A 12609-nucleotide genomic window follows, 5' to 3' on the forward strand; every position below is an offset into this window, starting at 1 on the left:
CACAACAAAACCACTTTAATAATAGATGGATACAAAAGAAAAAAACTTTAATAATAGATGGATACACAACAAAACAACTTTAATAATGGATGGATACAAAAGAAAACAACTTTAATAATAGATGGATACACAACAAAACCACTTTTATAATAGATGGATACACAACAAAACAACTTTAACAATAGATGGATACACAACAAAACCACTTTAATAATAGATGGATACACAACAAAACCCCTTTAATAATAGATGGATACACAACAAAACCACTTTAATAATAGATGGATACACAACAAAACCACTTTAATAATAGATGGATACAAAACCAAACAACTTTAATAATAGATGGATACACAACAAAACCACTTTAATAATAGATGGATACAAAAGAAAACCACTTTAATAATAGATGGATACACAACAAAACAACTTTAATAATGGATGGATACAAAAGAAAACAACTTTAATAATAGATGGATACACAACAAAACCACTTTTATAATAGATGGATACACAACAAATCAACTTTAACAATAGACGGATACACAACAAAACCACTTTAATAATAGATGGATACACAACAAAACCCCTTTAATAATAGATGGATACACAACAAAACCACTTTAATAATAGATGGATACACAACAAAACCACTTTAATAATAGATGGATACAAAACCAAACAACTTTAATAATAGATGGATACACAACAAAACCACTTTAATAATAGATGGATACACAACAAAACCACTTTAATAATAGATGGATACAAAAGAAAACCACTTTAATAATAGATGGATACACAACAAAACAACTTTAATAATAGATGGATACAGAAGAAAACAACTTTAATAATAGATGGATACACAACAAAACCACTTTTATAATAGATGGATACACAACAAAACAACTTTAATAATAGATGGATACACAACAAAACCACTTTAATAATAGATGGATACACAACAAAACCACTTTAATAATAGATGGATACACAACAAAACAACTTTAATAATAGATGGATTCACAACAAAACCACTTTTATAATAGATGGATACAAAAGAAAACCACTTTAATAATAGATGGATACACAACAAAAACACTTTAATAATAGATGGATACAAAACAAAACCACTTTAATAATAGATGGATACAAAACAAAAGCATTTTGCCAGTGTAACGAGGAAATATATGCCATTATTTGTCACCCCCCCCCCCCCCAAGGGACGGGTGCATTGTTGTTCTATTTATAGTAAAATGGTGCACCAAAGGTAGTCAAGCACAGTCCAACAGAGATAGTTACAAAGCCTCAGCATTCTCTTAAATACGTGTACCAGGTACAGTGCCATCGTACAGCGTTACAGCATCAGTATGATGCTTGGCCAAGTTCGCAGTTTATTATACAAATCACTAATAACGCATGGCTCTTACAATAATTATCGTAACTAATTTTGACTATTTACAATATTTAACTGTCAACCGACCACTCACTGCCTAAACAAGGTGGGTAAAGTGCGGAGCTCTATATTCTCCATCAAAGATAGGGAACGCGTACCGATTTACAGGGGTTTCACCAGTTAAGTTCCGCCAATGACGAAACAATTTCCGAGGTTTTTAATGGAAAACGCGAAAAATATTTCAAAATTGTATAAACAGTGTGTCTTTTAAAAGTTTCTTCGAGCATGCGACTAATAATTTAGAGCTGATCGCTTGTTAGATAGTGTAGTTCTAATAAATTTTGGGTTTTTATGGGTTGAGGTTCCGTCGACCCAAATGAAGTTAACTGGTGAGATTGCTGTTTAATAACTCAATTATTCTTACACCACCATCATTCAGTATCCTTATTCAAGGGCCAAAGTAATCCCTCCTCCTAAATCCCCTTCAAAGTAGAAGAGAGGAGGACGTTCGTCTGAATCTTCTGGCTCGTCATGTTCTTGGGGGTCGCCGTTCGCTCGTCTTGGTTCGTCGGGTTGTTGCATGAAATCCCGATACCGTCGTAGCGCTTCATCTCGTTCACGCGTCTGTCTGGTTTCTTGTCGCAATAGAGAAGCCACCCCTCCAATCACCCCACCCCCTAGCAACCCCAATCCTCCCCCGACAAGCGCCCCTATGGGGCCGAAAGCTGTTCCTCCTATCATGGCGCCCCCTCCTCCACCTACAATCATGCCAGCAAAAGCGCCGCCAGCTCGAAAAGTGATGGAGACCCACGTGTATAACACACCAAACGAGAAGAGGACCATTTCCATCACCTCACGAAGTAGACGAATAAACGCACTCACATTGTTATTCATCTGCTGTACGATAGCGGCAAAAATGCTTAGCACGGGTGGGAGGGCTAGCTGAAGATTATAAGGCCTTGGATTTAACACCGAGTTCACGATTAATAGGTAGTTCCGCATGTTAAGGAACACCTCGCGGACGACTGGAGGGCAGTCCTTCAGAATCCGCGGTGCTCCTCTACCTCCTTTCACAGACAGGAAATACGCACGTTCCATGAATCCTAGCAGAGAAGTGTAGCCTTCGAAATCCTCATCTCTATACTTTTCAAAGTCTACAACGACATCGTGCTGACTGCAGTGCTCTTTTACATGTTCCATCAATCGCCCGCGATGAAGGGGGCACAGGTAAAGGTCTTCCTTTCCACGCTCAGAAAACCTGGGTTTCTTCGCATCGCAGCCAGCCATTCTACATGGGATACTGCGTCCTCTTGTGTAGAAGTAAGGGTCGAATTGAGGCAGCTCAAACACCTTACCCCGTCTTGACTGACTAGAGGTACGGAGTTTCAATGTCTTTTTCGACCTTCCTTCACCGAACAACGACCAAGCATCCTTAAGTGAAGTGTGGTTTGCTTCCCTGGGCGTGATCTTCCCTTCAAAGGTATCGGTGAGATATTGTTCCCAATTCTTTACTGCAGCCATGTTTGTACAATGCTCGAAGTTTTAGAAAAGCGGTGAGAAGACCCTTTTATATGCCGGTCTTCTGAATGTTAATTTAGGGGGGGAAGGAAGGGAATTCGGGGAAAACCCAGATAAAAGGGAAAGCCCCAGAGAGTTTTTGTGTGATGATATTCTTCACAAAGAATTCTTGGAAAACCGGAAGCTAGCAAGCTACACAACAAAAGAAGAGATGAATAATCCTTCGCAAAAGGTCAAACTTTGTCTGAATGGCACTTAACACGCGAAGGCTAAAATAACATGCTTTATTTTGGCGCAAGGCAAATAACATTTTTAGGCGAGAGTTACAAACTGCTGCATAACGATGTGTTAGGAGTATTTTGCTACAATTACAATACAAAAGCTTTAGTATAAAAAACCAAAGTAGTTGAAGGCATCACGTATATTTTAATTAAGGTACTGGCACTAAAAAGACGTGGTACTGTTTTCTCGAATCGCTTCAATCACTGCTGTAAATTGGCCCCATCCTATAATTATTATAACGGCTAAATTCAATTCCTGAAATATCAAATAATTCAGGGGTAGCTTGTTACTCGAAATGCTTAGAGTTCAGATATTCAAAATAAAAACAAACATTGTGTATGCCACGGTATTCAAAGCCACAATACCCGGGGGCAGTCACGGTCCGAATCTACGGGAAATTTCCCATGGCTCATTATACAATTGGACAACGCGAGTACTCGGCTTAAAACAGAGATGAACTCAGTGGATTGGTTCAGATCATTTCTAATTTAATAATTTCTCTAAAATGGGGCGAATAATAGTCGGTAAGTAAACAAGAAAGCAGAAAAATAGGCCCATAAAACGTGCATGTAGCTACTGCAGGCAAGTATTCAGTGGGGGAGGATTCGAACCCATGACTTTACGCAACCTACGGAATCAAATGCAACGACCTTAACCACGAAGCCAACGCTAGGAAAGTTGGATACTAAAAATAAACTTATTACTGCTTGTATTGAACCGTTCTAAAGGGCACGTCGAGCATGTCGAATTGCAGTTACTTTTCTCCTTCACAAAGATAAAATACCCGCAACAATTGATCACATTACTGTTGTGCAATATGAATTTAGCATAATAATATAAAAATTGCAAAATCATCATTCGATAAGTATATTTGCGGGGGCATGTTTTTGTACGAAATAACTTAAGTTAATATGTTTGAACCTACAGAGACCCTCAATAAAGCTTTGCAACTTGACTTAATGCCAAAATGAATCGAATACGGGCGAAAAAACTTGAGTTTAAATATTAAATGTTTACACACACGATCTCATGTTTACATGAGATCGTGTGTTTCGGCACGTATTGCAAACTCTTTATAATCAATAACCTGACGTTAAGTTTGAACGATCATAACTCAGAATGTGAATGGAATGCAGCCGCGTTCGAGTTTATCAAACCAAGCTGCCGTAGAAGCAAATATGTTAAAATTGTTTAACAAAACCCAAAAGCTTTTAATTATTTAGATATTGTCTTCTTTATAAAGTGATTCTAGGCTGGCGCTTCGTAACGAGCATATCCCGAAATGTATCCGAGGTCCAATTTTCCTAGCAATTTACCCGCGGCAAATCTTACTCTTTTTTTCTGCGTGATGACATAGTAGCTACTCGCACATGCGCAGTAGTACTATGATGACATAGTAGCTACTCGCACATGCGCAGTAGCTACAAAAATTGAAATCCTTAGAAAACCAACACTTCACTAAAAAATAGATTACTCGGAGATGATAAAAAAAACCTTAATTAAATAATGGCTGACTGCAACTGCGACTTTAATCCCCCTTTTATTAATTAACCCACCCATATTTAAGAATGATAGATAAACATTTCTAGATGGTTTGATTCTGGTCAGCTTTGCAAACAAAGCGGTTTTATTTTGAAATTAGATCCTCAAACCTCATAACAAAAATGTTGCTGCCTTCTGGTCTATCTTCTTGTATAACATCTCTTTGCCACGTGATTGGCTTATTCAACACAACACAAACATCTACACAAGCCCCTCACTACCACAGACATCCACACACGCCCCTCACTACCCCTGATAGACATACATACAAGCCCCTCACTACCCCTGATAGACATCCATACAAGCCCCTCACTACCCCTGATAGACATCCACACAAGCCCCTCACTTCCCCTGATAGACATCCACACAAGCCCCTCACTACCCCTGATAGACATACATACAAGCCCCTCACTACCCCTGATAGACATCCATACAAGCCCCTCACTACCCCTGATAGACATCCACACAAGCCCCTCACTTCCCCTGATAGACATCCACACAAGCCCCTCACTTCCCCTGATAGACATCCACACAAGCCCCTCACTACCCCTGATAGACATCCACACAAGCCCCTCACTTCCCCTGATAGACATCCACACAAGCCCCTCACTTCCCCTGATAGACATCCACACAAGCCCCTCACTACCCCTGATAGACATCCACACAAGCCCCTCACTACCCTACACATCCATACAAGCCCCTCACTACCCCTGACAGACATCCCTACAAGCCCCTCACTACCCCAGATATCCATACAAGCCCCTCACTACCCCTGATAGACATCCCTACAAGCCCCTCACTACCCAAGACATCCATACAAGCCCCTCACTATCCCTGATAGACATCCCTACAAGCCCCTCACTACCCAAGACATCCATACAAGCCCCTCACTATCCCTGATAGACATCCCTACAAGCCCCTCACTACCCCTGATAGACATCTCTACAAGCCCCTCACTACCCAAGACATCCATACAAGCCCCTCACTACCCCTGATAGACATCCACACAAGCCCCTCACTACCCAAGACATCAAGACATCAATACAAGCACCTCACTACCCCTGATAGACATCCATACAAGCCCCTCACTACCCCTGACAGACATCCATACAAGCCCCTCACTACCCCTGACAGACATCCATACAAGTCCCTCACTACCACAGATAGACCAGGCTAGTACCCAGGATTTTTCTTGGGGAGGGTGCAAAATTCTAAAAAAATGGACCTAAAAAGTTTTTTGTATGCCATTATTGCAGTACTGTATCTCCACGTGACGTATATTTTTGGATTCGGCTACAAAAAAAGTTTGACTTATATATTTATGACATACCAAAGTGATCTAGAATGCCTTTTTATCTAATTCGCTTATGTATAGTTATGTCTACATATAGCATGTCTATTGTTAACTGGTAGTGGAGTTCACCCTTTTGGCGCTGAAAAGCCACAAGCGTTTAGCAGGGGTCAAAGTCCAACAAATCGTAAACAACCCGGGAAAATTTAGACAAGTGAAGAATCGTGTGCGAACAAAAATGGTGACAACAAAGCATTGTCTCATGGCACCTGTAAAAATGAATCTAAATTTCTGCAGTTATGAAAGACAAATGGCAATGGGGACCCTGCACTATTCTTCCATTTTGCTGGAGAATAGAAGAAACACATAAGATAGAAAGAATCAATAAAGAGATTCATTCAGTGTGGCAAGAATATTTAAGTTAAGTAAATTTGCAGCTTGCATTTTGTCGGCACCACAGAAGATGAACCTGACTTATACTTGCAGATGTCAGTCACGGAAGGGTAAGTTATTTATTTTTGTTTTGATTTGGTTCCCTAACACTAGTGTTATTTTCATAGGTTGAACAAACAAAATTTCAGGCGAAAGGCATCTTTTAGAGAATTTGCCTGCATGTTGTTAACTCATCTGGCAATGAGTGTCATCAGGGTTTTCGCTGCTGTTTTGTGAAGGCAAATTCTCTCTGTCCTACGCTAAAACACAGCTTTTGCTTGAAACATTGTTATTCAACCAATGAAAATAACACTAGTTTTAGCCTTCGGGAACTAATTAAACAAAAAATAAATAACTTACCCTTCCTTTACTGACATCTGCAGATATACGATCAGGATCATCTTCTGTGGTGCCATTTTCGCCGACAAGCTGCAAATGTAAATGTCCTTGCCACACTTGAATGAATCTCCGTGTACCTTTCTGTTCTTTTTTTTTTCTCCTGGCAAAATGGAAAAATAGTACAGGGCTCCCATTGCCATTTCTCTCCTATAACTGCGGGAACCTAGAATCATTTCTACAGGTGCCATGAGACAATACTTTGTTGTCACCAATTTGTTAGTACGAAGCATAAGCTTTTACACTTGTCCAAACTTTCGCCAGTTGTTAACAATTTGTTGGACTTTGACCCCCTAAAACACATGTGACTTTCTAGCGCCGAAAGGGTGAATTAAGCCACTGTTAGGAGTGTGAACCAATCAAACCCCCTGCACCCCCCCCCCCCCCCCCGGGTACGGGCCTGCAGACATCCATACAAGCCCCTCGCCACCCCTGACAGTCATCCATACAAGCCCCTTGCTACCCCTGACGTCACCAATACCAGCCCTTCACTACTGCTGATAAAGATATAAGTGGGGTTCTGGATGATAGAGATTTTGTCTACTCTTGTTGGACCCCCTTGTAGCAGAGTGGCTTTTTGTAACTTTTTGCGATCTTTAATGTTAATGATGAAGATGGTGATGTCAACTTTACTAAAATCTTTATGAAACCATGACATCACACACTCTGTTGAAGTCTAAATTCCACTCTTGATATACCGCCACCCCCACAAGACTAACATATTAACTACTGTAAAAGCCCACAGCTCTTAAACATACCATCAGCAAGCTGCAGTTCTTCCTCTGTCGGCCATGTCTGTTCTCCCTCCATAGGGTCAGGAACCACTTCCGATTGAAGACTCTCCTGGAAGGCGGGGTTTGCCCTGTCAATCACTTTGATATTCTCTTCCATTGACATGGAGTCTTGGCCTTCATCCTAGTAAAAATATAATTGAATCCAATCAAGGACCAGTCACGTTTGACCTTGATCTTGTGTGCTAACTTACAAGATTCATTGCATCTACATCTTTTGTAGAACTTTTCTTGATAGAGAAAGAGTCAGCAACAGAGTCAATCTGCAATACAGAGAAGATCCACACGTTAGATGCCATTGGATGGTGCTGAATAATCAACAGAGACCACTTTCTTTACTGTACCTGGCTGATTTGGAAATCCCCATACCCGGCGAGGTGCACAAGTCTGTTTGCTGAAAGAGTCTGTCCTCGGACAAACCCAGTCACCTTCAAAGTGCCTTTGCTGACATCATTGGCATCGGGTTCAAACACCACGCCCTGCGCTACAAGATGGGGCCGCTGGTCACGGAATCTGATACTGCGCTGCTGCTGATTTGACACCAGCCTGAGTGTAGTGAGAGCATCCTGACGTAATAATGGACCACAACACAACAAGCAAGGTTATTGGCATTGAAAACCTTGTCTTACTTGAAGGAAGATCAACAAACAGTAAGGTAAAAACAACGAACCTGCTTTGTATCTAAAGAATGAGGTTTGTCCTTGGGAAACCTAACAAAAAAAAGGGAAAAAAACAATGTTAATAATCACTCTCCCTTTACCTCATTAAAACAAGGATTCATAACTTTGTTGCAACCAACCAAGTGTATAAGAACTGCAAAAACCAAACATTGTTAACAAATTCACTAAAAGTGGGTCACTCAAGATGGTATTTTTTTAGTTTTCTTACAAATAAATAATGTATTTTCAAATTCAAATACAGTCGAAGCTCTCTGAGCGACCGCTATCGTAAGCGACCAGCCCCGATAATGACCACGATCACGAATCACCAATTGAATTGTCACACAAACTCTGTAATTCTAAGCTCTCGTAAGCGACCAACTTATCAGTGCGACCAGCTCTGTTAACAACCAAAATTTCAAACCACCAACTGAGATTTTATTTTATTTTTAAGCTCTCGTAAGTGACCACAATGATTTTTGGCTTTACAACATCAGGCAACACCTAATGAACATCATATCCAATGCATGCTGAAATCACATATACATAGAGCGGAAATGTTGTAATGTTTCACAAAAGCTGCCTTTCCAGTAGGCAATTATTAAAGAATTCCATAATTTCAATTTTCTAACTTCAATTTCAACCATTTCTATGTCTCAGAAAATGTGTAAATGCAAGGAATCTCTAGTCCATTGCCAGATCCACGATTTATCCTTTCTCCAGTTACAATAGCCATCAACTTGTTTGTTGCACGCATTAGAAATCGGCTAACAAAAGACGCCATGTGATAGTTGTAGACGCAGAAGATATTCTAATGACGAAAACCCTAAGTCGTCGAACGAGCATAACGAGCTACTTTGCTTAGAATTAATTGCTATAAAATAAAACAACTCACTCTCATGATAAGTCAAATACCTAGTTTTAAAATCAAGCGATAAACCAAAATGTCACAGCGTTGTTATTATCACGATAACTTTTAGATTCCATTTTTATTAAGCTCCCGTAAGCGGCCAACACCTATTGTTCTAGTTTTTGGCACCCATTTTATGAGAGCAAGCTCTTGTAAAAGACCAGCTCCGTTAACGACCACAATTCTCAGTTCCCAAGGTGGTCGCTTACCAGAGCTTCAACTGTAATAACAAAGAAGTGGTGACCAACATTCTTTAATGCCTGTTTATTCCCTCCAGGGATTATACCCTTTTGTATAAAAACTCAAGTTCCTTTAATAATGTGCACAGTGAACGTACCGTTTTTCCACCAACTTATGAATTGCTTTCTTGATGTCATTTCGCTTTTTAGGAGGACACTGCTCCAAACCCTTTATGAAAAATTACATGTCAGAAGAAATTAAACAAAATGATGAGAAACCTATGAATGAAATGCAATGCTGCCATGCATGCGAGAACAAATTCAGACAGTTTTCTTATAGCAACAGTATCTCAAACTACCTGGATGGCATGGAATGTTGCTGGTAGCCCCTGTGCTAGAATGCAAGAGATGGTATTTTCGGTATGATCATCCACAGGGTTTGAAGCATCCACAAGGAATAGTATGGTATCAGCCACCTAAAATCATATTTTCTTTCTCAGATAATGATTCAAAATAATATATTTATGTAGATGTGGTCCTAAATTACAGTAAGTGTCAAACATTAAACAAATATTTCATCCAGCAATGCCTCCCAATTAACCTCTAATCTAGAGTGGATATCTTATTAAGAAGACGAGATTGACCTTCTATAGACATAAAATTGGTGGTTTTCACAATGATGCATGTATGTCTGGAATGTGCATCAAAGCGAGGCTACCAATTGTTAAAGGTTCATTGCAAATAATCAAATTTTAAATACTAGTGCAAGAATGCCCAACTAACCTTTGCTGCATCAAGAATGGAATACATGTCTCCATGTTTTAAGGGTAAAAACATGAAGCGCTTCTTCAGCTGATGGGACCTTAAAAAAAACAGGCAATCAAAATATCAGAGAATCAGAGCATTTAACTGTGGAGGAAGGACCCTCGATTACAAGCTATAATAAATTTTCCTTCTAGTTTCAAAGCCTAAAATCTTAGGCTAATCCAAGTGGAACTGGTCGGCAGATCTTAAGGTCTCTGATGTTTTGTAATCAGTCAACTTACATTGAAATAAGACAAAAAACACACACTTCCACTAATTAGAGGTGCCACCTGAAATGGGCACATCAGGGAACACAAGTGCGCTTTTGTAACAGATGAAGAAAAGGACCTTCCTTACACTAGAGTTGTTAAGGCATCAGCAGGAAAAATGGAGGCTTCCTCATCACATTCTCTCAAAAGCTGAAGAGCTGAAGACACGTTGCATGTGGAGGACAGAGGAAGAATAGCCTGGAAATGACCACATGGTGTAATTATTGAGAACAAAATATTCAGAATATCCTTGTTAGAACATGTTAGAATATTAGATTTCATGTATAATAATAATTAATAGTAATAGAAAGCATTTATAACACTTTATACAGTACATTGTCAGCCAATGTCAATGCACCAAAAATTATTGCTAGCATAAGAAAATTCATTTGGTTGTGACATTTACAAAGTTATAGGCGGTTCAGTAATTCATCCAGACAGAAAAATTTTCCCAAACTTGCAGAATGCATAAACCTAAAAATAAATCTGTGCAGTCCCAAAGTCAAGTAAGGTACTCATACCTATTATCAGCCACTTAAGGTTTACACTAAAATATCTCACGAACAAAAAACATTCAGCTTTCAATATCCATAATAATAAATATTCTTTTATTTGTCATAATAATTCAGCCTAGATTAATTACCTTGACGTCTACAATTAAGAAAAATGCGAAGAGTAGTTTGTTGCCCTGTTATCAGCCACGCTGTCTTATTATCGGCCACTCGCTACTTTCAGGAAAAATAGCACAAGAAAACTTGCTTCATTATAGCTAAATACCAAAGACTATTGTCTTCTTATAAATGTAGTTTGCAAAAGTGACATCCAATTCTAATTTTACATAACGCGTGTGTCACACTGCACTGTAAAACTAGCAATTGCTAAAATCACTGTATTGAATCGTTCGAGTGGCCGATAATAGGACATCCAACTGAGGCCCAAACAGGGAAAGATTACATGAAACTGAGGCTGAATCAAAGGCCAGAAAGCACCCTGCGACATCTAAAACAGAATGGTGGATTTGCTCAGAGCAATATCATCGCGATCAGTAAATTTTGGAGATTTTTACTGCATTTATTTGTCCTCACGTTTCAATTAAAGTCAAATTTTCGTGCACTATTTTACGGTGCGTAAGAATAAATTCTCCTAGCTAAACTCAAATAATAGACAATTGTTAAAAGCTTGAAAAAACATGTTTCAGGGACGTTGTTTCTTCGAATCAGTGTGTCACTTTTCGCCTTGTTCTTTTAGTTTATGAAATATTTGACATTATTTTAGGTGGCCGATAATAGGTGCGAGTACCTTAATTCATCAAGCTACCAGTACATAGTTAGAACTCTTACAATAACATGAGGTGGGCTTCCTTGTTTGCCGATTTTTCTTTTCTGTTCCAGTATCTCTCCTCTCTTCTTTTCGCGTACTTGCTTGGCATGGTGTCTTCGATTAGCTTTTCCCATTGCTTGCTTTCCCTTCCTTGACAAGGATTTTACACACACTCGACCTTAGATACATCACGAGTCAAAAACAAAAACGAAAAGACTAAGATTAAAACCCAAACACCAAACAAGTGAAGAACACAACTTCAACCCAATCTAACCTAAAAACAAAGGTTTAAAGAAACTGACTGTCTATTGGCTGTACATATAACTATTAACCACCAAAAAAAAGAATAGAAGTCTACCAAGACAAGGATGTAAACAATGGCAAGCCAGGGATAATTTCGGCGATAGATGTCCAAACCAACACCAAAGAAATACTCCTTACCCTTCGTTTGCTTGTCAAGCGTTCCCTTGCTGCGGTGCTTTCCATGTTTGTGCGATTTATTTTGCTGTTTCAAAGGTCCTGAGCGATGAGCCTCATTCCCTTCGACCGCCATCTTGGATTGCAGCACGTGCTATTCATGTATATAGCCGCTGCCGTCTCGCGGACTCATTTCTTACTCGCATCTGGCAAATTCCCGCTTGCCATAAATGATCTAATAAACGCCTCCTATCTGAAGAACGCCCCCTGTCTAAGACAGACAGACAGACAGACAAACAGACACAGACAGACAGACAGACAGACAGACAGACAGACAGACAGACAGACAGACAGACAGACAGACAGACAGACAGACAGACAGATAGATTACTTTATTGGTACC

The 12609-nt window shown here is 39.6% G+C and overlaps 1 protein-coding gene across 1 annotated transcript in view; it reads right to left on the reverse strand.

The window, feature by feature from the left end:
* The window catches only part of LOC5508675 (pre-rRNA-processing protein TSR1 homolog), a 34531-nt gene extending 22144 nt beyond the window's left edge, over window positions 1-12387 (reverse strand). The window contains exons 1-10 of the mRNA XM_032377457.2: window positions 12231-12387; window positions 11810-11967; window positions 10558-10667; window positions 10180-10258; window positions 9756-9872; window positions 9555-9625; window positions 8319-8358; window positions 7993-8214; window positions 7843-7911; window positions 7616-7772 (exon numbers count right to left, since the gene is read on the reverse strand). Coding sequence (XP_032233348.1) covers window positions 7616-7772; window positions 7843-7911; window positions 7993-8214; window positions 8319-8358; window positions 9555-9625; window positions 9756-9872; window positions 10180-10258; window positions 10558-10667; window positions 11810-11967; window positions 12231-12342 — 1135 coding nt within the window. The 5' untranslated portion in view covers window positions 12343-12387. The remainder of the gene's footprint in view (window positions 1-7615; window positions 7773-7842; window positions 7912-7992; window positions 8215-8318; window positions 8359-9554; window positions 9626-9755; window positions 9873-10179; window positions 10259-10557; window positions 10668-11809; window positions 11968-12230) is intronic.
* Window positions 12388-12609: the final 222 nt, after the last annotated feature.

This window comes from Nematostella vectensis, chromosome 10 (genome assembly GCF_932526225.1).
Source record: "Nematostella vectensis chromosome 10, jaNemVect1.1, whole genome shotgun sequence".
Classification (NCBI taxonomy): Eukaryota; Metazoa; Cnidaria; class Anthozoa; order Actiniaria; family Edwardsiidae; genus Nematostella; species Nematostella vectensis.